The sequence below is a fragment of the Gymnogyps californianus genome, chromosome 4, assembly GCF_018139145.2.
Source record: "Gymnogyps californianus isolate 813 chromosome 4, ASM1813914v2, whole genome shotgun sequence".
In the NCBI taxonomy this organism is placed as follows: domain Eukaryota; kingdom Metazoa; phylum Chordata; class Aves; order Accipitriformes; family Cathartidae; genus Gymnogyps; species Gymnogyps californianus.
Window position 1 is genome coordinate 50,907,879 of NC_059474.1, and position 25,800 is coordinate 50,933,678.

General features: G+C 50.0%; 2 protein-coding genes across 6 annotated transcripts; both read right to left on the minus strand.

Annotated features, from left to right (window-relative positions):
- Positions 1-3,087: 3,087 nt before the first annotated feature.
- ARL9 (ADP ribosylation factor like GTPase 9) lies at positions 3,088-9,472 on the minus strand. Of its 5 annotated transcripts, XM_050896741.1 has the most exons (5): positions 8,320-8,383; positions 7,105-7,179; positions 6,120-6,233; positions 5,343-5,518; positions 3,088-4,270 (listed from the first exon to the last, which is right to left on the minus strand). In XM_050896741.1, the coding sequence occupies exons 4-5, from the start codon at positions 5,481-5,483 to the stop codon at positions 4,091-4,093; spliced, it is 321 nt and encodes a 106-aa protein (XP_050752698.1). In that variant the 5' UTR covers positions 5,484-5,518; positions 6,120-6,233; positions 7,105-7,179; positions 8,320-8,383; the 3' UTR covers positions 3,088-4,090. The 5 variants fall into 5 exon arrangements, with proteins under 5 accessions (XP_050752698.1, XP_050752697.1, XP_050752696.1 ...); XM_050896740.1 differs by lacking the exons at positions 6,120-6,233; positions 7,105-7,179 and adding an exon at positions 9,418-9,472 and having other exon boundaries at positions 8,320-8,488; XM_050896739.1 differs by lacking the exons at positions 6,120-6,233; positions 7,105-7,179 and adding an exon at positions 8,990-9,124 and having other exon boundaries at positions 8,320-8,488.
- Positions 9,473-10,750: 1,278 nt separating this feature from the next.
- Positions 10,751-25,348, minus strand: SRP72 (signal recognition particle 72). Its single transcript, XM_050896400.1, has 19 exons — positions 25,234-25,348; positions 23,905-24,025; positions 21,982-22,105; positions 21,029-21,172; positions 20,139-20,250; positions 18,929-18,960; positions 18,179-18,303; positions 18,029-18,086; positions 17,718-17,849; positions 17,180-17,308; positions 16,584-16,656; positions 15,949-16,013; positions 14,855-14,950; positions 14,284-14,387; positions 13,593-13,670; positions 12,801-12,938; positions 12,501-12,538; positions 12,023-12,182; positions 10,751-11,013 (listed from the first exon to the last, which is right to left on the minus strand). The coding sequence occupies exons 1-19, from the start codon at positions 25,346-25,348 to the stop codon at positions 10,839-10,841; spliced, it is 2,019 nt and encodes a 672-aa protein (XP_050752357.1). The 3' UTR covers positions 10,751-10,838.
- Between the last annotated feature and the right edge of the window lie 452 nt (positions 25,349-25,800).

The window sequence follows — 25,800 nt, forward strand, 5'->3', positions numbered from 1 at the left end:
GTTAATAACATGCCATGCAACCCCAGAAGGTAGGAGATGGATGATCTCCCAGCCTACAGGAGCCCAGATGAGCAGAAACACCTGTTATCAACACTCTTGTGGTTTACTAAAAGGCACCATGGAGACAGCACTGTTCCCACATGGCTTTAGGAGCACAGGTGAAGACATGTTTTTCTATTTATTTATCATTTTCTTTCAGTCCGTTTAGCACAGAGGTCTTGGATGCTACAGAGACACAGGAATATACATAGTCTGTGCCCTAGTAGCAGCACTGAAAATGTTTTTACTGAATATTCATCACACCAAAACCCTTCAGGAAGATCAGACATCGCTGTCTGCTCCTGCTGCTCAAGTGTCGCAGGCCTGAAATCCCAGTGGCTGGGAAGCACTTGTGCTTTGTGAGCCTGGGTACAAAGAGAAGGACGAGACGATGCCAGTGCCACAGTGCGTTGCAGAACTCCCTGGTGTCACGGACCAAGCCCATACCCACCCACTGGGGCTGCAGGTGCCTGCCCCCAGCCAGCTGGGGAACAACCACACGATGCAGGCAGCTGTGGAAGTGCCCCACCATGGAAAAAGCACAGAAGGTGAAAGCCTGGGGTATCGTTTCCCTGCTTAGTATCACCCGGCAATAAGGCAGCATAGCCCTGGAGAAGAGCGGGGACACCAATAGAGAGGGGTATTTGCTGACAGAAAACGGTCTGTGCTTTGGGGACACACCTATGGCTTCTCTGATGGGGCCGATCCCTCTAGTGACACACCGAGCCCCAGCAAATGCTTGCCAGAGAGCTCAGCACCACAGAGACCCTTGCAATGGCAGGCTGCTGTTAGAGCATCCTCGCCGCGAGATGCCTGCTGATTTATCTCCCCGTCACGCCTAACCGCTGGTCACAACACCGCAAACACAGCTCCCACTGAGGTCCCACAGAGGGAACTGCCTGTAGGACTTTGGCCCCCTGCCGCCAGTTCAAGACAGGACACGCTCAGGAAGGCAGCAGTCATTTCAGGAGCCAAAGCCCAGTTTCAGCTGTTCATTCCCAAGCGGCTCCCCAGAGGCTTTTCCTTGCAAAGGTGCAAGGGGGTGAAGGATAACCACGCGGAGGTCCCCCCCGCCAGCCTAGCTGCGTCGCAGAGCTGGCACCCTCTCTCTGCAGGCAGGCTGATCGCTTTTCCTCCACGGCTGGCACAGATCCACCACATAGCCACAGCCAAACCTAGCACAAAGTGCACGTGGCCCTACTGCCCCACACCGCGGGCTTGGACACTGCTGTGCAAAGCTTGCATCATGACCCAGCCAAGGGATGAGTCACACGGACCTCCAAATCAGGTCCCTCAACTCACTTGACAATCGTTAAGTATTTTTTTTTCCCCAGTTACAAAAAAAGATGACTTTCTACTCTTTTATCATGGCAAAAGCTACGGACAAGACATATGGACAGATGCATCCCCACACAGGACGCATGTGCAGCAGCTCTGCAACTTGAAGGAGTTAAGCCACCTCACTGACAAGGGGACAGCCGTGGGGGAGCCTTTGCCATTTGGTCCCATTCACGCTTCCCAGCAGGGAAAACAAGGCTTTGCTGCAGCCAGACACAGAAACACCTCCCCTCCGCTGCCTGAGCTCACACAGACTCATTGCTTAAGGGGGGTCAACTCCCTTTGAGATCAATTCCTTGTAAAGTAAAGGGTCACAGCTTCCGTTCTGAAGGGGCAGGACGGTCAAACAATGTTTGTCTTGAGAAGCAGGGGAAAGGGCAAAACCAGGCATCATCTCTTCCGTGTGTTTATCACAGTGTCATTTGATACATTAACTCGCTGCTCAGCGTAAATCCCCGACCGAGCGCTCCCCCAGAGACGTGGGGCACGGCCTGGACACCCAGCCAGAAGGCCAGGGCTGGGAGGGTTTCTTACCTGTCCCGTGAGCGTGCAGACAAGTAACAAGAAACTGCAAAGACAAGAAGAGGTCAATTTAAAAGCTTGGTAAGACCTGCAGCCTGGGCTGCCCGCTCTTCAGTGTGAAATAACCACAAGGCAGATGAAGCTCGTGCATCTCCTTAGGATACAACTGCTTGGCAGGTATTCCCTGGTACCTTCCCAGTGCAGCTGCACAGCAATGCACTTGCACATGAAGTGCTCCTCTCCAGTGGCTGCTCCTCACCGCGGGGTGCTGGCAGCCCCCCCGAGACTGCAGGACGGAGCACCCCCAGCACCACGTCCCCCACCAGCGTCCTCCTCCCAGGATGAGCGCCAGCGGCCACTGCTGACCCGCGGGCTCCCACCCGGCTCAGCGTAGCTACCTCTTATTATTGCCTTCAGTAACTTCAAGGGGACATTCTGAGAGCCTCGGGGGAGTAGCGGCTGTATTAAACCGGGACGCCACAGCAGTACAAAACAAGCCGCCGTGTTTTACGGGGGGGGGGAACGGGACAGGAAAACCAGAGACGCGGCGACACCGGCTCTGCGGGGAAACGAGGCGCGATTTCGGGGAGCCACGGGCCCCGTCGGCGGCAGCGGCCACGCAACGGGCTGGCATCGCCTTGCCCGGCAGACGCTCTCAGCTGCGGTGCCAGGGGCCTGCCGGCGCCCGCCAGCCCTGCCCTGCCCTGCCCGGGAGCCCTCCCGCCGCCGCTGGGTGAGGGGCCGGGGCACGGGGGAGCCGCCGCCTCCGCCGCCGGAGCGGGAGGGGCTGCTGCCCCCGCCAACGGCCGCAGGCCCCGGCACCCCTCCCCGCAGGCCGCCGCCCCGTCCCCACCCACCGGCGCGCGGCCCGGCCGCCGCCATGGCGCGCGCGCTCCCGTCGCCACGGCAACGGCGGCGCCCGCAAGCCGCGCCCCTCCGGCCCCGCAGCAGCGGGAACCGCTCCTCCGGCGTGTGGTTCTGCGGCGGGCCCCAGGCAGCGAGAACATGGCTGCCGGCGGAACCCGGGGCCCGGCGGGCAGGGGAGCGCGTGCAGGGCCCCCGCAGGGGCCGGCACCTCCTCAGATGGGTGACGAGAGGCGTTTCGAGGGCGGCTGTCCCAGAACGGCCGCGAGCGTCTCCTGCAGCGCTCCTCGTTCGGGTAAATGAAGCCCGGACCACTGGTTAGGGTAAAATTTTCTGCTTTATGCATCTGTTCCGAAGGACAAAACCGTAAAGACCTCATACAATAAATGCGGTTGCAAAACGGGTCCTTTACAGAGCGCTGCTCCTGGGTCACATTCTTGGAGCGTAATTACGAGGACACTGGGAGAGCGACGCTCGTCAGCAACTCATCTTCCTCACCTGCTGTGCTAACAGAAATCACTTTCAAAAAACAACAGGTTTTTCACACGTAAGACTGCTTGCTTGCTTGAGGACAACCTGGACTAAACTGAAATAAGCCGCTCAGCCTGATGGAGGAGCCTCCCTCCTTTGGTGCCAATTTAACTTAAATGCTTCCAGTCACTACCTTAAATTACACTGTTTTGTTTTTTCCCTGTAGGCAAAGAAACACTTAATGTCTTACTGCTTTCATTTTCTTGTTCTTACCCACTAAAGAAGCGGTAACCAACCCAATTTCCAGAGATTACTAATTTGCCACTCCCTTAAAAGCCCGCTCCAATACAGCAACAACAAAAATTGTCACTGTCAAAAATACCGGTCGCAGCACTTTAAATTTCTGACATTGTCAAGAAGTGAGGTCTCATTTTTAACAGAACACCACTGTTAACAGGGTTCTGTAAAACCTGTGAAGTAAACATACTTCAATTTAAGCCTGAGACATCAAGCCAGGTTAAATTCACTGGATACAACTTTGTTCCACTGAAGTCACTGCTTGATTCCCACCTGGCAAGAAGCCATCTCAGCCCATCTAAGCTATACATCCCCTTAACTCTGCTGTCCGAGAGACTAATTTTCCCCTACAAGTACGCTAAAAACCAGACTACTTTTCAAATGTATTTTCAAACCACTATAAATTAGATTTTCTTACCAACTAGACATCATTTTCAGAGGAATTCCACACCCACAAGGAAAAGATACCTGTACATTTCAGTCGCCACGCGGCAAACTGACCGTACACTAACACCTCGTCTCCCTCAGCTGCAAATATCACGTTGCAGGAAAAGAGCTGTCACTGTGTTTCCAAAACCAGCTGCGCTATCAGCTCCTTGGCATCCTTCATGCTGGAGGAGATCTCAGAGCCATCCTCTGCCACGTGGGTACCGATCAAGAACATCTTCCTCTCGTCCCCAATATCAGCCAGCGCCAGAGCATCGTGGATATCGGTGATGCAATATGCACCTTCGAGGTCCTGATACACAAAAACAAAACAAGCCTGTTAGTTGCATGAGGGGGTGGCACCATTCCCGCTTTGAGCCATTGCCTTCCAGGGAGGGGAAGGGTCTCAAAGGCTCTGGGGGCACCATTCTTAAAAATTAAAAAAAAAATTTTATCCTTAACCTAACTTCTTCCCAAAGAAATAAGGGTACAGTTCTGTTTCTAGTAATTCCAGTGTTTCTGATAATAACGTAAGACTACTTGCACAAGGCAGACAAAAGTCTCGCTGGCCCAAGACCCCAAGCGCCCAGCACAGAGTTACAAGAACAAGGCAAACATACAACAGTCATTCCCTGCGTACCTTCTCAGCCACCAGTGTTTCTGACTCCAGGATCTAGAGAATCACTAGTAGCATTTGTGTTTGATGAAGCCAAAGCCTGCACTTGCGTTCAAGGCTAACACAAAGGACTACTAGTAACATACCTAAGTTACTAGAAATTTAGGAAGTAACAACATAGAGCAAACCGACCACACAGCCCTCATAAAAGAAAACCTGGGGCTGTTCCATCATCTGACCATACCACAGGTACAATTCTATTCCAGGTGCAGTACCAGTCATTGACACTTTCACAAAGATCTTAGGAGAAAGCACTGCCTTGTGAGAAAAGCTGCTCTTCTCTCATGCTTCAGCAGCAGCCTTAGGAGCAACCAACCGGACAATCTGAAGGCGAACAACGGTGCTTCGCTTTTCGGCTGCTGCTAGGTGAAGTGGTACTTCTAGACAGACATTCAGAACAGAAACCTAACTCCAGGTCTAACTGCGGTCTCCCTTGCAGCTGTCAAACCTTGCAACTCTACAGCAGTTTCCACCATTATTTCCACCCACAGGTCTGACTGCACGATCTCCGAGCACAGGACCTGCATCTTGCAGATCCAAAAACTCAACCTCAGATTATTTTCTTTTGCGGTCAACAGGTGTCCCAGAAAGACCCCCAGCTCCCAGCCACGTGGCCTCCTTAAAGGCATGAAGCCCCCTTTGAAAGGCTTTGTTGCTGTTTTCAGAGCTGCTGCCAGCCCCAGCTCAGCTAGCAGCAGGGAACTCTTACCTGCTTATTGGCCAGAACCACCACCGGCAGGGTGGAGTTGTTCTGGATCAGTTGATGAAGCAGCTGTTTCGCCACAGGCAGTCGGGCATGATCGGCCGAGTCCACGACATAGATTAGCAACAGCACTTTGGGCAAGTACATCTTCCAGTATGAACGCAGAGATTCACTGCCCCCGACTGGAAGAGAAGACAGCAGCACAAGATTCACCGAGTAATCCAAGCAGCACTGCTCCCAGAGGCCCTGGGCTGAAAACCCAAGGTATTTGGGTTACCAAAACCTCAAAGTATTTGGGCTACTGTATATGAGACTGGAAATAGCTTTATTTTCCCCAGTCAAGTCCCATGCAGGCATATGTGTATGCTCAGCAGGGAGGAGGGGGGGAATCCTTCCATTTTAAGCTCTTATTTTGAGAGGATTCTGGGTTCAGTTTCTTTATGGTTGCTTTCTGCCTCATTGGTTCTTGCTCTCAAGCAAGTAGGGAGAGGAGAAAGAGTTTCAGTGTCCATAAACACCATGTGAGAATGTCCCCATATAACCTATCTCCACATGCCCATCTCATCTTAAGACAAAGCAGGCCTACAATTTCCAAAGGAGAAATTTAGCTCCGAGGTGGGGAGGGCTCTCATCAGATTTGTATGACACTAGGAACTAGTTCAAAACTCCCACAGCTTTCACACTGTCAGTAACCAGAGGTGCTTAGGAAGAGAGAAAAATCAAGCCCCAGCAGACTCTTCAGGCAATCCCTGGGAGAAATCTTTGCACAGGATACATTTCTACCTGAGCTCTTCTCTGCTGGATACAGAGGAAAACTGTCCACCTTCAAAACGAGGCCTTATAACAATTCTGTGGTGAAACCATATGCAGCAAGTTGCTCGAGATTGTTGTTCCCATCTGGGGACAAAAAGAGTTTGGTAGTTTGCTGAGTTTAATAGGAGCAGGAATAGCTAACAGTATACTAAGTAGTTCAGATGTGTTTTCAGCTCTCCAGGTCTTCTCCTAGGTACACTGCAGAACCACTCGCCCAAGAGTACTGAGGTGCTCAAAAGGCATGGGTGAGACTCCCAAAAGTAGCAAGTTTTCAAAGCAATACATCTAGGGTTCCCTACAATTGTCTCCTGCCTTACACAGGAGGTCTTTTCAAAACTGACTTGCTAGTCAGCCGTCTTTTACTGCCCTCAGTGACTTTGTTCTGTTTCAAAGCAATTTTGCTTTCACTTAAGTCAAAACCATTCCGTAGTTTCAAGACTGTAGAAAGGGAAGCAACATTTCCTGCTAGGGCGTGACTGCCTCTTCTTCAAGAGCCCCAGCATATCTGCAGGCAGAACTGCAAGTCTGCCACCGTGGAAAGGAGCCAAAGGGCTGTGACTGACATGTCACGCTTGGGACAGATGCCTGTGATTCTGTACTGTGACGTTGTGGGGGCTCACCACCGTTCCCTTTGTTAAGTGCATTCATGCATAGCATAACCCAGGGGTCAGCAACCTCACAGAGAACATTTTTTTTCTTCCCAAACCAGTAGGAACTCAGCAGAAGCCAAGAGCTCCTATCCCTTGCAGAGGCAAGATACCACCCACTTACCCATACGATGGTACAAAGAAAGAGATAGAACAGTTTTCTATCTGTCTAAGCCAGCAAAATAAAAACCCTGCTGTCTGCTGATCATCTTGTGCCACGTGATCACAGCATAGGCTGCTAACCCCTGGACTAGGCGATGGTACAGACTGGATAAGTAACCAGATTAGAGAGCCATGCATGGATTTACCTGGCTGAAACTGGCCTGAGACATTTCATTTCCCATGGGTCAGATCGCAGCCATCACATCTCAGTCACTACCAACCTGGACCAGAGAGGGAAGGATGACTCAGAAACAACAGGTTCTGACGTGGGGTGCACAGCGCTGGGCCCAGGCCATCCCCAGGCACGAGCAGAGATACCGTGGGTTTCTCTGGGCTCAGCCAGACAAAGCATCTCCCAGCAGCAGACACGGGTGTCTCTCTCATACCTACTAGGAGAGGGGCACAGACTCCAAGCATCTCTGCAGAAGTGATTTCCCCAAGACACCGCAGAGAATCCTATGGTAGTAGGACTGGGAATGAAACTCTGCCTTAGCGGCCTCATCTTCACATCCCAAAAACTCACCTGGGAACAGCACCACTCCTTTAGGCCTGCTGACAAAGGTACGCAGGCGTCTACGGGCTAGCTGCCAATTGAGCCAGCCGAGCGCTGGTACAGCACAGTGCAGAAATAGCAGGAAGCAAAGGGCAGCTTCTGCCTCCACAGAAGGCAGGCACTGACGAGGCTAGGATGTCAGCCTCTCTGTACCAGTGACTGACCTGACTCCAGGGCCTCTACCTTGCCCATCAGCTAGCTGCACCTAGAACAGCTGTGACACCCCAAAAGCATCACAGGAGATGCTCTCTGCAGGCACGGACAATACCAAAAATCAGTGCTAAGGACAACACAGAAAGTTAGCGAAAGCCTACATTCAAAAGCCATTAAAGACTAGAAAACGCCACTTATGAGGCTTTTGAACAAAAACGGTACACAGCTTTTCTCTTTCTCCTCTCTTCTTTCACCTTATTATTTATTCCTCTTTGGCTCTTGCCCTTTGCCAGGCACGAGCACTAAGGAGCAGCTGTACAACACACAACAGCTACAGACCACAACACAGGGCTTACTGGGGACACCTCTGCTTTGGGCTGGTTTCACGCAATCAGGCTTGTTACCCCTCTCTCTCTCTGGGAGCAGAACTCCCTGGAGGACAGGGCTGAACAAACACAGACCTCCTCCAATGCCAGTATATCATCTCCTTCAAGAAGCAGGGTGGGAAAGCAGAATCCCCAAGGAGAAAATAATCACAACTTCACGTTATCAGAGCAAGCACGAAGGAACATGGAGCTTTTAAAATATGGGTCTGACCCCTACGGCACAGGATAGGAACTTATTTTATGTTCTGTACTAAAACAGGCTCACTTACTCTCCAGGAACTCCATCTGGGACTCTTCGGTGTTGACACAGACGGCATTGAAGCCCTCGGTGGGAGCCACACTGCGCTTGACGTGGTTAGTTGCCAGGGAGTGGAGAACACTGGTCTTCCCAGCCCCATCCAGGCCCAGCACCAGTATCTGCTTGCTGTGTCCTCTACCCTGCAAAGCGAGGGGCAGCACGCTTAGCCAGGCAGCCGGGGCATGTGCGAAGCTTAGCAGGGCTGGGGGGGAAAAAGGAGGCGTAACAAGGGGTCTGTCCGCGCCCGTATGGAGCGAACAGCAAAAGCCGCTTCACGGTGAAGAGGGAGGAGATGCCGGTCGGTCTCCCGGCCGCAGCGCAGGCGAGGCGATGGGAAGCCAGGGACACCCGCCGGCCCCGGCCCGCCCGGCCAGAGCACACGCAGCTGAGGAGGGAAGCGGAAAGAGCGGCCCCGGCCTGCCCGCCCCGCCGCGGCCTCGGGCCCCGCCGCTCGGCCCAGCCCAGGGCCGCGCCACGCTGCCGGGGAGCGCGAGGGAGGGGGCGGCGGGGCCCGGTCGCACCGAGGCGGGCAGGAGCGGCGCAGCCCCGCCGAGAGGCCCCAGGCGGCCCCGTTGGCGCTGCCCGACCCAGCGGCCTCGCCCGCTGCCCCGACCCGGCCCCAGTACCTGATCGGTGGCGGCGGCAGCGGCAGGGCGGGCGGCGGGCGGCGCGGCCCGGCTCCGCAGGCGGGCCCAGGCCCAGGCCGCCACGGCCGCGCCGCCCGCCGCGGCCAGCGCCGCCCCCCACAGCGCGGCGGGCCGCAGGCGGGTGCCCATGGCCGCCCCGGCCCGGCCCGCTCCGCGCCCGGACACACGCACAGCCGGACACACGCAGAGAGCTCGCCCTGCAGCCCTGCGCGCACGCACGGCTCCCCTGCAGCCCTGAAGGCACGGCTCCCTCCCCCATCGGCTGGCTTCTCAACGCCAAGCTGAGAACTTACTAGTTTCAGTAAATTAAAGAGCGAACCGTTTCACAGGTGGTTTTTTGCTGTTCGAGGAAGGCAGGCTTTCCCCACAGCTGCTGCCGGCCTCCCCCCCCCCAATGGGATTTGCTCCCATCTTGCTTCTACCTGGGCACCCATCTCCGGGGCAAGCAGTCGGGGCACTGTCCAGGCAGCCTGGTCAGGGCTCCAGCAGCGCCACAAGTCAGCGTTTCCATCTGATCAGAGTTTCAGCCGGGTTTGACCAGAGGAGACGCCTGGAGAACAGAGAGTTGCATTCTCCTCCAGTCTCTCCTCTCTCCAACTCACCCTCCAGAAACTGCATCGCTACAGGACAGTGCTCTCTCCCCTGTAGTCACCAGCTGCTGGCTAAGAGGAGGCACGTCACCCAGGCAAGTCATTTACAACAATCCTTTCTATTCAGCACTCACTTGGCAGCAAGTGACTCTGCCAGCCATTCATAAAGCTGTTTTCTCTATGCTCTGTTCTTCTTTCTTCTCACTCAGAGCACAACATGCATTCAGCCCCCTTTCCCAGGTGCTCCCAGTGTACAGTCAAGGTAATAAAGACTGGATTCTACTTCGCAGATTTTTACTCCATTGGGACTCGGGGGGTTTTTTTAAGCCACAGTAACATTTCCCTTGCTCCCAGCCTCTTCAGGGCTTTGCTTTAAATTCTTTCAGAGACAGAAGCCTTTTCCTTTTGGGCTGACATCTGACAACTCTCCCTGAAGTGCTATTTCTACCCATTGAAAGTCCATGTATGGAAAAATGTTTTTGCTACATTCAGACCAAACCAGAGGTTTCAAGAGATGCTTGGGGGCTACCTGTGGGGTGCTAGGAGAGCAGACACATCTTCCGTCTCACCACCAGCTTCCACTTGAGAAGTGCAATGCCTCTTCAATGCACCCCACCATCACAACCAGCCACTTTGCTTTAGCTCACTCTTGTTTTGCCAAGCCCACTAGAGTAAGGCAGCTGGCTTACAGAAAAGGAGACACCAAGTCAGCTGCCACACACTTTGCCATGCTTTCTCCTAACAGCCTTGTTCTCCCCCTTCAAATTATCTTCTGTATAATCTAGCCCATATGTTGTTTTCCAAGACCCTTTGTGCCCGTGCTCTTTGGTGGTCAATCACTGACTGGGACAAGACATAGAAGACAGTGCTTGCATCATGCATAGTCAGACACATTGTCAGATAAATCTGCTAAAGGCCTTAACTAACACATGCAGGAAGAGCATAAAACTACACTTCAAGAAGTTCTTGATTATTCCACATCTTTTAACTGTTTGGCAACGTGGACAGATTTCTTCTTAGGGGCTACACTTGAGTTTGATGGCAACACCCTAAGTCACAGTGGGGGCAAGTGTGACAAAGGCAACGTGGTGAGCAGACACATCATGGTGCCTATACCAGCCCATCTCCCCCCAGACCACTGACAGGCAGGACAAAGATCCGGATGCCAAGAGTCTTTCGCCAGCACTTGCTTTTGACCTTTATTCTGCAACCAGCATCACCTATTGAAGGAGGGAGGTTACACATCGTGCTTTTTACCACCCTCCTTTAGCCCCTTTCTTCTTCTTCTGCTGCTGTTTCTTCTTGGTGGCCGGGGCACCAGCAGGTTTTTGGTGCCTGGGAGGGATGACGTTACTTGCGGCCGATACAGCTGCAGCGCTGCCGGGCCGAGGGGAGGTAGGTGGGCTGCTGGCAGTCCTACTGGCATCCCTGCAGAGAAGATGAGAGAAAGAGATACCACGTGGGTTCACCGCCACCTGCAAGATGTGGCACTACTGCAGGAAGCTGACAGCGAAAAATAGCAGCTGCCCCGTAAGATAGCATTAGGTAGCCTTATGTACGGGAGGGCACTCATGCAAGGAGATCTTAAATAATCTTCAACAAACATAGAAGGGCTGATAGATGAGAACATGTCTCAAAGGGCAGGCAATCACCTTCTAACTGATGTTCACTAGATAGCTTAAGTTCCCAACAACGAAAGCACGGCTAACTTTTCAATAGACAGGTGGCAGCTCATGCAACACAAGAGAAGTCTTTCTGGCCCCCACGCTTAGGCAGTGCAAACCCAACATCCTTTCTCTCTCCTCAACCACAAAGGCATCTTTATGCCAGCTCTCCTTGCAAACACTGCTCAAGCCAACAGTGCCACGAAAGGCTTTTCATGCTTCTTTTTTGAGACAGCTGTGTAAAGAGAAACTATCAGACAGCACTGGCAATTCCCTGCATTGCTATTATTTTAGAAGTATTTCCTTCTCTCAGATGCTAGTAAGTCACCATCTTGCTGTCAGGCCTCACACACAACGGTAAACCCCAATTCCAGCTCAAATAATCAGTGTCAACTTAGAAGGAAGTATAGTGTTTTCCCAAACCATGGCTAACGGTTCTCCAGCTGCCAGAAGACTTGAAAGCAAATAGCTCGAGAGAAAGCATGCAACATTCATCTCATCGTCAAAGCTAAGAAAAGCACATTAAAAGACTATGGGAATTTTATTTGCACCTTGGCACCTTTAAGCATGCCGATCATACTATTTTGGCTTTCAGCAACCTATAGGGATCTTCGGGAAGAGCAGCTAGTAGAAGGTTCAAGTGGCAGAGCAGTTTCACTTGCGCTACCCACGGCTGGCATGGTGACAGAGCCACAGAAAAGCAGCACAAACCCAGCCCTCCCCGGCGCCCAGGAGTGATTCCCCACACCAAGGCCTGCAAAATGGGTACTTACAGTTCAGAGGAGCCAGCTGTGGTTGAACCCTGAGTCCCCTTGCCAACCTGATCCTTCTTCTTGCCCTTCTTCCGTCCACGATAGTAGGAACGCTCTCGCATTGGAAGCCACCGCTCAGGGTCGGGAGTCACCTTGGGGTCATAGTTCTTAGGCAGCTTTCCTGCAGAACATCCAGCGCCAGGAAATGAGATTGGGGTCAACACACTAGACAGGCATCACCAAGGGATACGCATGGGATGTCAGCAGCCAGGACGTGCAAAGAGCCCAGCAACCCACATCATCCTATCAGGGTGTTGCTCTCACTTCTGTGGAAAAAATGCCCCATCCAAACAAGCTATCACGAAGATCTGGATTCACAGGGACCCAGTCCCAGCAAAGGGCTCCAGCTCCTGGGGAGCTGAAGGCTGGCTATTTGAAGAAACAATCTGGTGAGCTCTCTGGAGCTGTGCTGTGTCAACAGCTAAGAAATGCAACTTACCCTTCTTTTTTTTCTTCTTCTTCTTCACATCCCCTTGTCTGAAAAGCAAGAAGGGAAACAGCCGCTGTGACGCAGCACGGACATAGCAGACAAGTCAACTAAAAACTAGCTCTGGAAGAAGCTAAACCACTCCCATCTCTCTCAAAACCTGGTCTGCTGCTACCTGAAGCTCCCTGCAGTTAAACAACAGGCTCCCTTTCCACCAGCCTGCCTTCTACAGCAATGCCCCCACCACACCAGGTATGATTCTTGTGCCACCCCAAAGAATAACTGCACCAGAGCTACAGCAGCCCACTTTACCCTTGCTCCTTCTGCTGGCTGTCTCCAGTGAGCTTCCCAGCTTTCTTCCGAACATAGGTTGCTCCATGGGAGTTCTCCAGCGCATCAACATCTACTTTCAGTGACATGGTGTCCGAGGAAGGCAAGTGTTTGCTAAGACTGCAAGGGAAGAGTTCAGGGATGCAAACCGGCAAGCAAAAAGATAAACACCCAGGTTTGTCCAGACAGCAACGGGCAACTTCAGCTTGAACAAATTCGGCCTGTTAGCAATGCAGACACCAGACGGGCCTACGGGGCTAGGTCTGGCTCTCTCACCAGCTTCCTACACAAGGCGGCATGAGCTGCTTAATCACTATCTGCCTCATTTTTCCCTTCTTTGATATGGGGACAGAAGCAACAACTTCCTCTGAAAGCTGCTCAGGGTGGCAAAAGCAGTATGTGAACCTGACATTTTGGGTCAGTGAGAGCTTAGCCATATTTTATCGGGCACAGTCCTGCGTTACTACCACAGGTTTAAGATTCCAGCAGAAAAGATGGAGGCGCTCCTATTTTTGGTTCCACCTAGTCTGAAGTTATCAATTCTCAGAGAGAAGGAGGCCAAAGACAAAAGGGTCCTGGGATCCCACAGTAATCAAACCAATTAGGGAAATAATGTAGCTCCAGACAACTTGACCTGGATATGCAGCTGTTCTGGAGATGTTCCTTGCCTTTCTTCAGGTGAGAGTGGGTCTGAATTCCCCACACAGCTGAAATCCAAGGGAGCAATGCCCAAACGCCTCTTTCTTTGCTCTGATACCACCATCAAAAGGATACACTTTAGCTTTTTCAGAGTCCACCAGGGAGTAGGCAGAGATGAGCTGTGCCAGAGTATGCACATCTTTTGGGTTTTGCCTTTGTAGGGGGAAAAAAAAAAAAAAAAAGGACCAAGTTACCAAGGTACACGCTCATCCCAAAGACTGGTATCACCATGCAGTGCTTGCTGCTGCAGCATAGCTGCTGTCTGTGGGGACAGGCATGTCAGTCTGTGGTGTCCTCCAGAGCACATCACCAAACATCACTACTGTGGACGAAGGCAGGTGCAGACATCTCCACAGCATCATGAAGCAGGCAATGAAAAGCAAAAATCCCTCAGGTCCCAGTAGTGAAGCCAAGTTAACAGTCCCTCCCAAAAAATCCCATCAAGTGTATAATAAAAGCTAAAACCTAGACATCCATGGTTTATGTAGCACTAGAAAAAATGATGCATCCCAGTTCCCAAAGCAACCGTCACTGCACACAAGAGGCCTCTGGGACAAGTCAACCAGGTTTTCAAGTGAACATCAGCTATAGATCAAATGAATTATCCCCCCTCCTTCCAAAATATGGCTTTGCACTGGAGCCCCTGTGCAAAAGCAACTCTAAAGGATGGCTGCCAGCCAACCAACATTGCAGACACTGCCTAGCACCAGACAGCTTGCAGAGGGCTCTGGGTAGAGACGTCCTGTTCAGCAACCACCCAACTCACTTCCAGAGCTCCTCCAAGTCGCTGATTGCTTCCTTCTTCCTGCCATGCTTTAGTTTGAAGTTGGCAGCTTCCCTTATCAGCGACAAATGGACAGGAGACTTTGGCTGAAAGACAGAGCAGCCATAATTAGTTCCTCATTATCACAGCATGGAGCCCAGCTCTAGCTGGCTTTAATACCCCTGAGACCTGGCCAAGAAGAACTGAGTTAGCGCCCTGTCATGCAGAAAGTAAACCACCTTTGCACTCTAGGATGTGAGGCAGAACTGTGTGGGACAAGGCAGCTTGCTGCTCCACAATGCTTTCTCATCAGGGAGAAGGCCTGATTGCTACATTTGGGCACTCATTGACGCCACTTTCCTAATCTGACAGGAGCTGCTGCTCCCTGTTTGCAACACATCTAAAACCACGCAACAGCGATAAAACAAATGCTCACAAAACAGGAGCTCACAGGTCTCCAAAACCCCAACCGGATGAGCTGCTGGGGCTATGCATCAACAGGAAAAGCTGAGTTGGACTAGCTAGAAAAGACTGAGACAAATCCTTGAGCATTAGCTCCTCTGGTCTGACTTGCCTGGAATTGCTGATACCACTGGATAGCCTGTGTGAAGACCTCGATTGCACTGTCAATGTCCTCTTCATGACTGTACATTGTCACCAACGCAGACACCTGCAAACATTCAAGAGCAGCTTATAGCAGGTCTTCACACAAGCCGCCTATAGCCAGAGAGTCAGCAGTTAAGTGACAGGATTTCCTAAAAGCAGGGTCAATGTGAGCTTTCTGCTCTGTCCCTAAAAACCAGCTGTGGTAACAGGCAGGATACCTAGGGGAGACCCTCCTACCCAGGTCCCTCCCCAGGAAATGTCCCCACCAATCTTTCTCCTATGGTATAAGCTTAAGACTGCATTCACAGAAAGAACCTTCTTGTCTTGACACTTTCTTTGCTTGCCACTGGACACAGTTTCATAGAAACCCTTTTTCTTCCCCTATTCTTTATCCCAAGAGCCATGAAAAAAGAAATCAGCACTGAAGAGATGATACAGACACCACCTGTGTGTCTACACCCCAGTCACAACTAGAGGTGACCCAGGGCAAGGAGCTGGTACTGCTGACTGCCCCTGTAAATTACTTTGATCATTCACACTTGCAATTGGAACAGACCTACGACTGTCAGCCTCTGCTCAAGACGCTTACGCTGTACACTTGAGCATTTTCAAGGTCATCAAGCTTTTCCGAATACCAGATGTGGACATGCATGCAGACCAGGGTGACGCTGTGGGGATGGAACATATGGCACTTTCTCCCTAATGCCTGTTGTCCTAAAGCTGCTTCAAAAACTTCTCAACAGTACATACCAGGGAAGCAGCTTCTCCAGTCATGTTATGCAAGTAAATCCAGGCAACACACAGGTCTGAGGGATTACGAGAGAGTGGGAACATAGGCAGAGAGCATCTCTGCTGACAGGCAGAGTACTTCTGTGGCTAAATTCAGGCCACTTGATGCAAGTTATAATCCCGCCTTTGTCCAAGACAAGGAAGATGGGCTCAAATTCCCTGCAGACATTCAGGTCAAGTGAAAACCACAGGGAAGAGGCAACAGGGAGCAGGTAGTACAAAGCTGTGCTACAAGGGAAAAACCTCACACAGTTCAGACTGAGTTTTGCTTACCATACCAGGCTTGTGCTGCAGTTCTTCTATGCTCCTCAGGATCATGCAGGCTTTGGTGACACTGCCTAGAAGAGAGACAGGGAGGAACATGCTCTGAGTGACACAGTAACACTTCCCCCTGCCTGTGAACTTCCAGCCAAAGGTAAGCAATGGGGACATAACAATCCCCTTCTCAGAATATCTCCCCCGTTTCTAGGAATAAAGGACAGGCCTCCACACAAAGGATCTTTCTGCCCTTGCCACATCCTGCAAGGGTTCAGGAGCAAGCTTTTGCAAGCAGGGTCTTCTCTTCCAGGAGCAATTCTGCACTGCCCAACTGTACACAGGAATGGTAGCATCAGGGAGCCCCACGCTGCTCCCAAGACCCTCCTGCCCCAGAACAGATTCAGCCCTATTACTCACAAAGACCATGGGCATCTCTGCCAGGGATCTGTGGAGCCTGGACATACAGACATTAAGCTATGAGTGTTATCCTGCCATAGCCATATATACAGAATACCCGACTGAAAGCACCTCTGCTCTGCACCCCTGTCACAACAGTGACTGCAGCAAAGATTGTCCCAAAGCCTGTTTTTCTCACCCCTTGTACCATTATCATGTGCAGACACTTCCCAACAAAGGAGGACACTGGATACCTTGAGCAATTTTTAGCTGGGCCATCGTCAGCTTGATCTCAGCTGCACTGGCAGGGTGCTGGTCTGCAAAGTCCTGAGAGTCAGAAGAAAGAACAATTCAATATGTGTGTGGGCACCAGGCAGCTGCTCTGGTGAATCATATCTCATGCTCAGTCACAGCAGGCTGGCAAGAGCCAAAGGAAGCTTTCCAGCACAGGCAGGCTTCAGCACACAGCAGAGGAGGGCCCCAAAGTGTGCCAGTGGCCCATCATCCTCTCAAATTTCCATCCCAGGCCACTCACTCCCTTCAAAAAGGAGGCTATTGCAAACTGCTTGCAAGCAGAGCAGCAGAGCCCACTGCTTACCGTAGAAGAAGTCTACTACAGCTTCCTAAGCATAAAAATGAGAGGTACAAGGGAACTATTTGCCTTTAAAAGTGGCATTGTTCAGTTGGGTGTAAATGCTTTCCAGCAGCATTAAACCAAACCAAAATAAGCACAGTCAGATACCCCTGGAAATTTAAACCAGACAAAACAAGCTAAGGGAAACAGCAAACGAGAACACAAAGCACAAGTTTAAATGGAGCTTGGCCAAAAGAGTACTTTCTCTTAACCTACCTGCAGAAGCCCTATGGCCTTTGCATGCTGCTTCTCGCGACACAGTTGGGCTGCCTGGATAAGCACAGGGAGCAGATGCTCAGGGCTCTGCGACTGCAGGCTTGCCGACAGCTTGCGGCACTGATCTGCCTGAGGAGTGGGAAGAGAGAATACACTTTTCTCAATCTCTGCAAGCACCTAATGCAGGGCTAACATACCAGTTGTATCTAAGAAGAGATGCTAGCGATGGCTTCCCTGAAATGGGTACACAGAACCAAGAACAAGTCCCCTTAGTAGCACTTCAGATGCACCTAACAACCCCACACACCCCTTCTGTCTTCTAGTCATCTCCACACCGTCCTCCCTACAGCAACACTCAAGTCACTACACAACTGGCTGGCTGTTCTTTTAGGGATGATTTTTTTTTTTTCTCCTCACCTATATGCCTAAAGCAAGTGGTCTTATCTTCTGATACAGAACTGCTGCATATCCAGTTTTGCCTAGCCAAACTCCTGTGGAGGAAATCTGTATCTACTTACTGCGGATCAGATTCCCCTACCTGGTTAGTGTACATTGCCAGCAAAGCTTTGTTGAATTCAATTGCCTGGAGCTGTTTCTTGGAGAGTTTATGCTCAACGCCTTCTGCATTGGTCAGCTTCACCTTTTTCTTTGAGTCAAATACATTTTGGTCCTGGGGAAATCACACATCATGAGAAGATTTCACTACATACCTTGAAGAAGAAAAGGTCTCTGGGTCTGTGATTTAACTACTGTTTAGGAAAAAGTCTTTCCTGGTTATCTCCCTTCTCTCCACAGAAGCAGAGAAGCAGGCTGAGTAACCACATTGAAAGCAGCAAGGTAATTCTATACCTTGTTAATTGTGATGATGTTATTTGCAATGACAGCAAGCAGTCCTACATCTGTTGGCCTGCAGATAAGAAAAGTAGAAAGCGCATTGTTATTAAACAGTGGTCTCTCTACAGATGGCAGACTGAGCATTTGTTTTAGAAAAGCCCTTACTTCAACTTGATTATTTGATTGTAGAGCTGTAGAGCATCCTCTGTACGACCCTGCAGTTGCATGATATAAGCCATCTGACCATGAATAATGGCCAGTTCAGCCTCAGTGTCTTCCTCTGTCACATCCTGGAGGAAAATCAAGGCAAAAAGAAAAAAAGCTGCCATCTCACCTCTCTTCCCCTGGCTTCAGCATTCTGCTGGCAAATGTCTATGAGCTCTCTTGGGCAGTATTAGCAGCAAAGTACCCCAGCTACTACAGGTGAAGGTTGTAGCCACAGCACAAATACAAGCGTATCTGGCTTAAGTCAGGAGAAAAGAAAAGTTCACCTGCTCTTGCAAGAATCTGAAGATACTCTTAACTTGTGCACTGAATCTGCCCCTCTGCTCGAACCGATGACAGTGATTACCAATTTCCTGTGTTTCCCACCACCCACTCAGCGTGTTCATCGATAGCAGGGGTGGGTCACAGGGAGGTTTCAGACAACCTGTACCCATCCTGCCTGCACCAGCATAGGCAACTGTGCAAGGAGCACAGCAGCAAACAGCCTGCAGTGTTAGCTACCCTTCTGCAACAACCACGATTGCTGCCCCAGCCTCACAAGCGGGTACCAGCAGCAGTGGCAAATCTTGCTGGGCAACACTGCACAGCAGCTTTGGCTATCCTCTGGCTATCTGCAGGACGCTTTATGACCGCACCCTCGTTCATGCTGGTGCAAAGCGAACACTTTCCAGAACATCATCAAGAACTTACAGAGTCTTCTGACAGCGACTGGCGGCACAGCTCTAGAAGGAAAAACAAATTGAAGAACACAATTTAGAAGGCTTTAGGGGAAAAAAAATAGCCTAGAAGCATGCGGGAACATATACTTTTTTCATGTATCCCTGAAACTTCTGCAGCATTACAAGGGCACGTCAGACTACAAGTCTGATGATGGATGGGACTGAGCATGAGGGAGAAGACTAGATGATGCAGAAGAAATATCAAATGCACAGGATATACTGTCCCTCCCAGAGCTGCCTTCTGACAGCAGAGTCACACACTCATTTTCTCTCCTGAGCCAATTTCCTTAAACCTAGCTCCTGATCTTTTCCATAGGGATCACTCGGCTGCAACTGCTCACCATCTTGGGAGTTATTTTAAGTGCTCCAAGCCTGCAATATTCAGATTACACCACCCTTTACGGGGCAGCAATTCCATCGGTTTTCAGTACACACACCAGTCACTTCTTAACTTTCTCGTATACCTCACCAGAACATCACTTGTTTTGCTCTCCAAAGGACAACTATCACAGCACATAGGCTCAAATTACACATGCTTAATAAATCAGTTGTATGGGAGAGCTGCTATTCTATCATCAAAATCGGGACAGAACTGACCTATTTATCTGCAAGAGCAATTAGATCAGAAAGAAACCAATTCTTCCTAATTCTCCCCCCCAGCCTTTTTTCTTTTTTTTTTTTAAAACACACACAAAATCCCCCTTCCACCCCATATAAAAAAAAATCCTCTTTGCAAAAAAGCTCATTTATTGGCTTATACTAATTTCATACCTAATTCAGACCATGAAGTATTTTTATTTTTTATAGTATATGTTTATATATATACATATACTAACAAAACCAGGAGTTAGAATAGATGAAACATCTCATGCTTATGAGATTACCCTTACGTCTACTTCCTACTTCAAAAAACTGCTCAAAGGCGTTGAACACCAATCAGGGGGCTGTAAGAGAGCCAGGAGATGGTACCTGCCACATGGCTCTGGAAAAGAGCTGCAGAGGAACGCTTCTACAAAAACACCAGTTCTGTCAGGAACCATCTGGAAACTTAAAACAAATCCTGCTGCTGGTCAGTTTTTAAATTTTCAAAACCTCTTTCTCTCTGATTAAGTGTGTCTATAGAGAGCAAGTAACTACTTCTATCGCACAAAGCTTCCCTCTCACCTCACCATGTTTTTTACCTTCTGCTTTCTGTAGTTTTTTCATTGCTTCATTCAACTTTCCTTGCCCAATCAATGCACATGCACTGTTATAACACAGCTCGTAGGTAGCTTCTCGAAGGCCCAAATCCTCCTAGCATGAAAAGCAAATATAACACTGCATAAACACCAACTGATCTATACAGATTTGACAGGCAACGGACACAAACTATAGTTTTCATGTACATTCAAACTATTCCTTGCAAAATAAATTTAGAGGCAATTTTAAAAGGGCACACACCTGGCAAGTAAGTCACAGTGCAAAGGATCTTCCTTCACACTGCACAACAAAGTCAGAGGCAATTGACAAGGCAGCAATGCAACTCCAGCCTGAACTTGGGGACTACTCAGGCTGCTGAAAGAGGGCAGGTAAGAACCGCTACTCTAGAGAACTAGAAAGTGGATCCACAGCGCTGAACAGAAAGCTGAGCATGCTGTGCAGACCTCCAAGGACAAAGATTTCTGAAAAAATGAGAACATTACAATCTGCACTGTTCATTAACAAAAATATTCCCAAGCATGGCTGGTTGATCCAGGCAGTTAGCTTTACCCTGGGCAAGAGGGTAATGAGACAGAGGAAAGTGTTAGCCACCACAGGTGTTCTGCCTAATGCAGACTCAGAGAGATGTACTTACTGCTCTGCTGTGACATCTACTAATGCAAGTCTCCTAGAGATCAAAGGTGAAGTATAACTCATGAACAATAACAGCGTTTATTCCTCCATCCAGGGGAAACCACTAGGTGATCTTCAATACACTCAGAAGTCATTAAGAGACAGGAACACGTTTCTATCCTGCTAAACATCTCTGATTCCATATCCTTTATTCCTTGGGCTCTCACTCTTACACACATATACACACACACTTACTTACTGGCATCACCTTCTCCCATGTGCTTTGTGCTGCCACAACAGCAGAGAGGTTGGTTTTTCTCTCTTCCTCATACTCATCCTGGGAGTTGCGGATGAGATCCCTGTATGCAGCCAGACAATCATCGTAACGCTCCAACCTGTACAACTGAGAAGGGGAAGGGATTAGCCTTCAGAAGAGTATTTCCCTGTATATGCTAGTAACTACAGCCTCCTTCCTCCCTCCCCATGGACTGGCAGCAGCAGAGCATCATATGTTTTAAGCTGAACATTACTAATGTTTGCATCTACCTTTAAGAGCAAACTCTATAGATTACATTTGCAAGGACTCAAGCAATGACACCAGATACCCGCACACAAACGGCACAGTTCTTACTCCTAAAACAGCTTCTTTAAAAGCAGCAGTTTACAGTTTTGTCCTCAAACAGCCTTTTTCCAGATTAGATCACCTCTCTATGAGAGAGATTAAATGAATGGTCTTTCATGCAGCTGAGAGAAGACAGCCAATTCTTCACAAAACTGTTCTGATCAACCAGAGAGAAACCAGAGAAGAAACGCAACTCCTTTTCTGCTTCACTTCTAACGCCTGAGATGTCAGGTCCCGCAAACCATTCCTGGACAGGTATCCAATGCAAGCAGATGGCTCAACCACAAATAAATCTCATCAGCTCTCTTCCATCATCCATCCCTTCAGCCAGATGGCTATTATCAGGGCAGACCCAGGAAGGGAGAGGGAGTCACAAATGTATTGCTGTGGTTCAGTGGCAATAAGATGACGACTCTGCCTCCAGCAACAGGTGACTGAAGCTCCACAGAAGTTGGAGCAGTTGGGAACTGTACCTCTCCTTACCTTCAAGACAGAGAAGGAAATACTGTCCCCATACTTGCCTCACATTAGAGGAGGGACAAGGCATCCAGCATATGAAACTCCCACCAGGAAGAAAAGCTTGTAATTACCACTTGTCCATAAAGCTCCTTCAGCTTGTCTGTCTGCTGACTGGCACTCTGAATGGTCTTGAGAGCATTTTCAATACGATTCAACCTGTATTCACAGTAGGCCTTCTCAAAGGCAATAATGTCACTGCAAGGACAAGACAAAGGCTGACAGCATGCACTGTAGTCTTCATTCAACAGCACTCACCCACCCGAACACACTTGTTTAAGCAGCCCTAATTAGTCACAGACTGCTACATTCCCAAAGAGCCAAACACCAGAGGTGAGCACATGATCCCAGATTACTGAATTATGTATCTGTTGAGCACTGAAAATATCTTAAACCTACTTTGTGTTCAACAGAGAAGGAATATCAAAATTTCACCTAAAAGAAGAGGTTCATTTTTTCTGGTGTTTCCAGACATGTGGCATTTCAAATCCCCCCCCCGCCTCCTACTGATTATGCAAATCAAATGCTTAAAGGTAAAACGATACCAAACTTCCTTATGTGACTCCTCCTTAAGGAGAAGGCATATCATTACAGCAAAAGATTGTTATTGCAAACTTTCAAAGACAATCGACTTGCACAGAGAGAGAAAGGAAATGGTATAAAACACAGTCCCTCTTATAGTCTGATACTAAGCCAACGGTAACATTAACCTATTTTGAAATATCAGCACAGAACTGCAGCAAAAGGGTTTGCTGATGTTAACATAAATTTGGCTTCAAAGCAAGCTTGCAGCAGCAGGGAAGCATTATCAAACAAGCAGAACCTTGAATGCTGTGTTCTCCCTACCCCCTGAGTTACCACTTAAGCCAAAGGAAAATTAATCAGTGATTCCCTTAGTTCATCGCTGGTGCCACTTGTCACCAGCTATTTCTTTGCCTATTTAAAATGATCTCAGTCCAGCTGACTATTAAGGGAGTCTGAAAACAAATGAACGGCATTAAGAATTAAAGCAAAGCAGTGGGCCAGCCTCAGTGCAGGATAGGACTACTTCAAGACAGAGCAAGAACCACCACTTTCCCTGCTCTGCAGGACACAGAGACAGACACACAGTAGAGCCAAGCTAAAGAAATTATAGGGAGAACTCTGAAGCCAGTTGAATTTAGAGATATTACTCCTCCTCACCATATACTAAAAAAACAAGCTAAAAAAACTTAAATTAAATCCCTTCCATCCCAGGAAAGAAGGAATTCGTGAATAAGGTTATTATGTTTTATTCAGATGTGAACATAAACGAGGGTATGTTTCATCACACTGATACTACAACACACTTTTCTGGGAAGTTCCTTAACAACAGCAGTATCTGAAATACAAAAATTTTGCTGCCAGGCAGGGTAGCAATTTTCATCCTAGTCGTTGCACAAAGAGCATCTTTATTAGGAAGAAAATTAGAGTCTGCTTAATGACACAAATGGGAAGCTTGACTTGTTCTCAAACACAAGTTGTCTCCAAGGTCCTGATTTTGAGAACATGCACAAAGGGCTTGCACCACCCCAAAAGCTGAAGCAGTACCTTCAGGCTGGCAAAGAAAAGGACCCCAAGGAACAGTATGATGAGACAGCCAAGCAAAGCTAACAGCTCACTGCCACTGGCAAGAGCTTCTCCCTTCACTCCCCATGAGATCTGTCCTCTTCCCTTGTACCAGCTATGGTGCTCAATCACGTCAACAAGCAGAATCAGCTCATGAAAGTGGCAGAAAACTAGATTAGGGACAATCCCTTCAACAGTAACAGCAAGATGTTAAGACTGTCTTAAACTCATCCAGACCACCTCTCACACCCAGAACAAATCGGTGTTTCACTGAGCAGCCCAATCCCAATGGCTCTGAGCACCTCCTGCTCTTTATTTTGCTGCCTATTAGTCCCTTCCACTGAAGCTGCAGCAGCTTCTCAAGGACTTGTGGTTTCATATTCTGTAGAGTACAGCAAGACACAACTCACCTGGTTAACACTTTAGTGTGAGTGTTGATTACACCGAGGGCTTCCTTGAAGTTCCCGTTCTGGATAAGACACACTACTTTACACTGAAGTGCAGTCACATCGTCTTTGCTGATCTGCAGTACTGGAGGAGAAACGAGTTTCAACACAACAATCTAACTCATTATCGGACACATTAAGGCTTTGCAAGAGCCATATGTTGTTACAGTTGCAAAAACCCATTATAGAGAGCAGTCACGTCAATTTAAAAGGGTCCTGGCATGGCTTGCTTTGGCTCAGATCATGAAACAAATCCTGTCAGCATAAAAGAATTCAGTATAAATACTGAACTTACCCAAAGTGACCGCTGTGCTAACGTGCCTGGAACAGAGCTGCACCAAAGGAGCTGTACACACCTGGACAAATCTTTCATTGGCATTTCACTTCCAGGCAGAGAACACAGTGCTAAAACCTGAGTGCCACGTAAAGCGTATACAGGAAGAAAAGCACCTGATATGGAAGAATAGTATGGCTCTAGACAGGTAGTCACTTTGTATGCTAATACTTTCTACCAGTGGAAGACAGTGAGGGAGAACTAGGAGACAGAAATAGGTTTTGGTATTTGATTTTTTCACGTGATCCCAACTCTCAGATCTGCCAGGACAGGAGATGAGTCCCTACTCCCTACAAACAGCAAAGAGAGAACTTCTAGCCATAATGTGCCTTATATTGCAATCCCATTTTGGATGCCAAATTATCAAAACAACGCATCTCAATGTGGACTCTCACTCCCGAGCAAGTTATCGCTCCCAAGTCACCTGGTCCACATGCACACCACCACTCCTCCAGTTCCCAGGGGGAAAAGCCCTCCTTCCTCCCACGATCAAAACTGAAGGAAAACCCACGAGTAACTCCGAAAGCTTGGCCCACAGCAAGGGCTACGCGATGCAACAGAAGCAACGGATGGTGCCGGTGCAGGAGCGGGGCCTAGGCGGCTGCCCCGCTCGGCTCCCCCACCCGCTTTTGCCTCTCGCCTCTCCCCTAGCACAGGAAAAGCTCCAGGAGCGCGCCGGAGCGCCGCCGGCCGCGCAGCCCTGCTCCCGCCGCCCGGCACGAAGCCTACAGACGGAGACCGCCCCTTCCCCACCACAGCCGTGCCCCCGCCACAGCGGCCCTGCACAAAGCCAAGCCCGCCCGGGCAGAGACCACGGGGAGCGACGCCGACCGGGAGAGATATGAAGCGGGGGAGGCACGGACGCCAGGAACGGCCCCGCGCCCGGCCCGCACGCAGCCGTCTCCTGCGGCGCGGCAGGGCCCGGCGCCGACACGGCGGCAGGGGCGGCACTCACTCACTCTTGTTAACGGACTTGAGCGCGCGGACGAAGTCGCCGTTCTGGCCGCAGCGATTCACCTCGCTCCACAGCGCCGCCGCGGCCCCCGCACCGCCAGCCGCCGCCGCCGCCGCCATCTTGGAACTGGGAGGAGAAACACGTCGGGAGGGGGCGGGGCCGGCGGCTGCCCCGGAAGCGGAAGGGCCGCGCGCGCCGGCCGCCACGTCGCGAAGGGCCGGGCGGGGCCCCGCCCTCCGCCGGTCCTCCCGCTCCTCCGGCAGCCCGAGCCCCTCACGCCGCCGTCGTCCCTGCCCGCAGCCTCCCTCCGCGCCCCGATCCGGCCGCCTCCCGATGAGGCGGGTGGCCGTAGGCAGGGGGTGCCCGCCTGCTGAGCTGATGCACTGTAATTTTCTTCATGACGCTCAGGCTTTTTACTCGTGCACGCGACGTTGTGAGTTTAGTTCGATTTCATGAAAAAAAAAATGTGTGTAGCTGTGGCATCTCGGTTATGGCCAAATTACTCGGCTCCACTTCCAATGTTTTAACTGAAGAAATTTTTTTTTATTTGTTAATATTTTAACCAACTTTT

Coding starts and splice junctions, on each gene's coding strand:
- SRP72 (XM_050896400.1), bottom strand. CDS start 25,348: ATGGCGGCGGCGGCGGCGGCTGGCGGTGCGGGGGCCGCGGCGGCGCTG. Junction 20,251..21,028: donor CATGGGAGAAGGTGATGCCA/GTAAGTAAGTGT, acceptor TTTTCATGCTAG/GAGGATTTGGGCCTTCGAGA. Junction 14,951..15,948: donor TGCAGCACAAGCCTGGTATG/GTAAGCAAAACT, acceptor GAATGTTTGCAG/GTGTCTGCGTTGGTGACAAT.
- ARL9 (XM_050896738.1), bottom strand. CDS start 9,124: ATGGGCACCCGCCTGCGGCCCGCCGCGCTGTGGGGGGCGGCGCTGGCC. Junction 5,519..8,319: donor CCAGATGGAGTTCCTGGAGA/GTAAGTGAGCCT, acceptor CTTCTCTTCCAG/TCGGGGGCAGTGAATCTCTG. Junction 4,271..5,342: donor TGGTTCTGGCCAATAAGCAG/GTAAGAGTTCCC, acceptor TTTGTGTATCAG/GACCTCGAAGGTGCATATTG.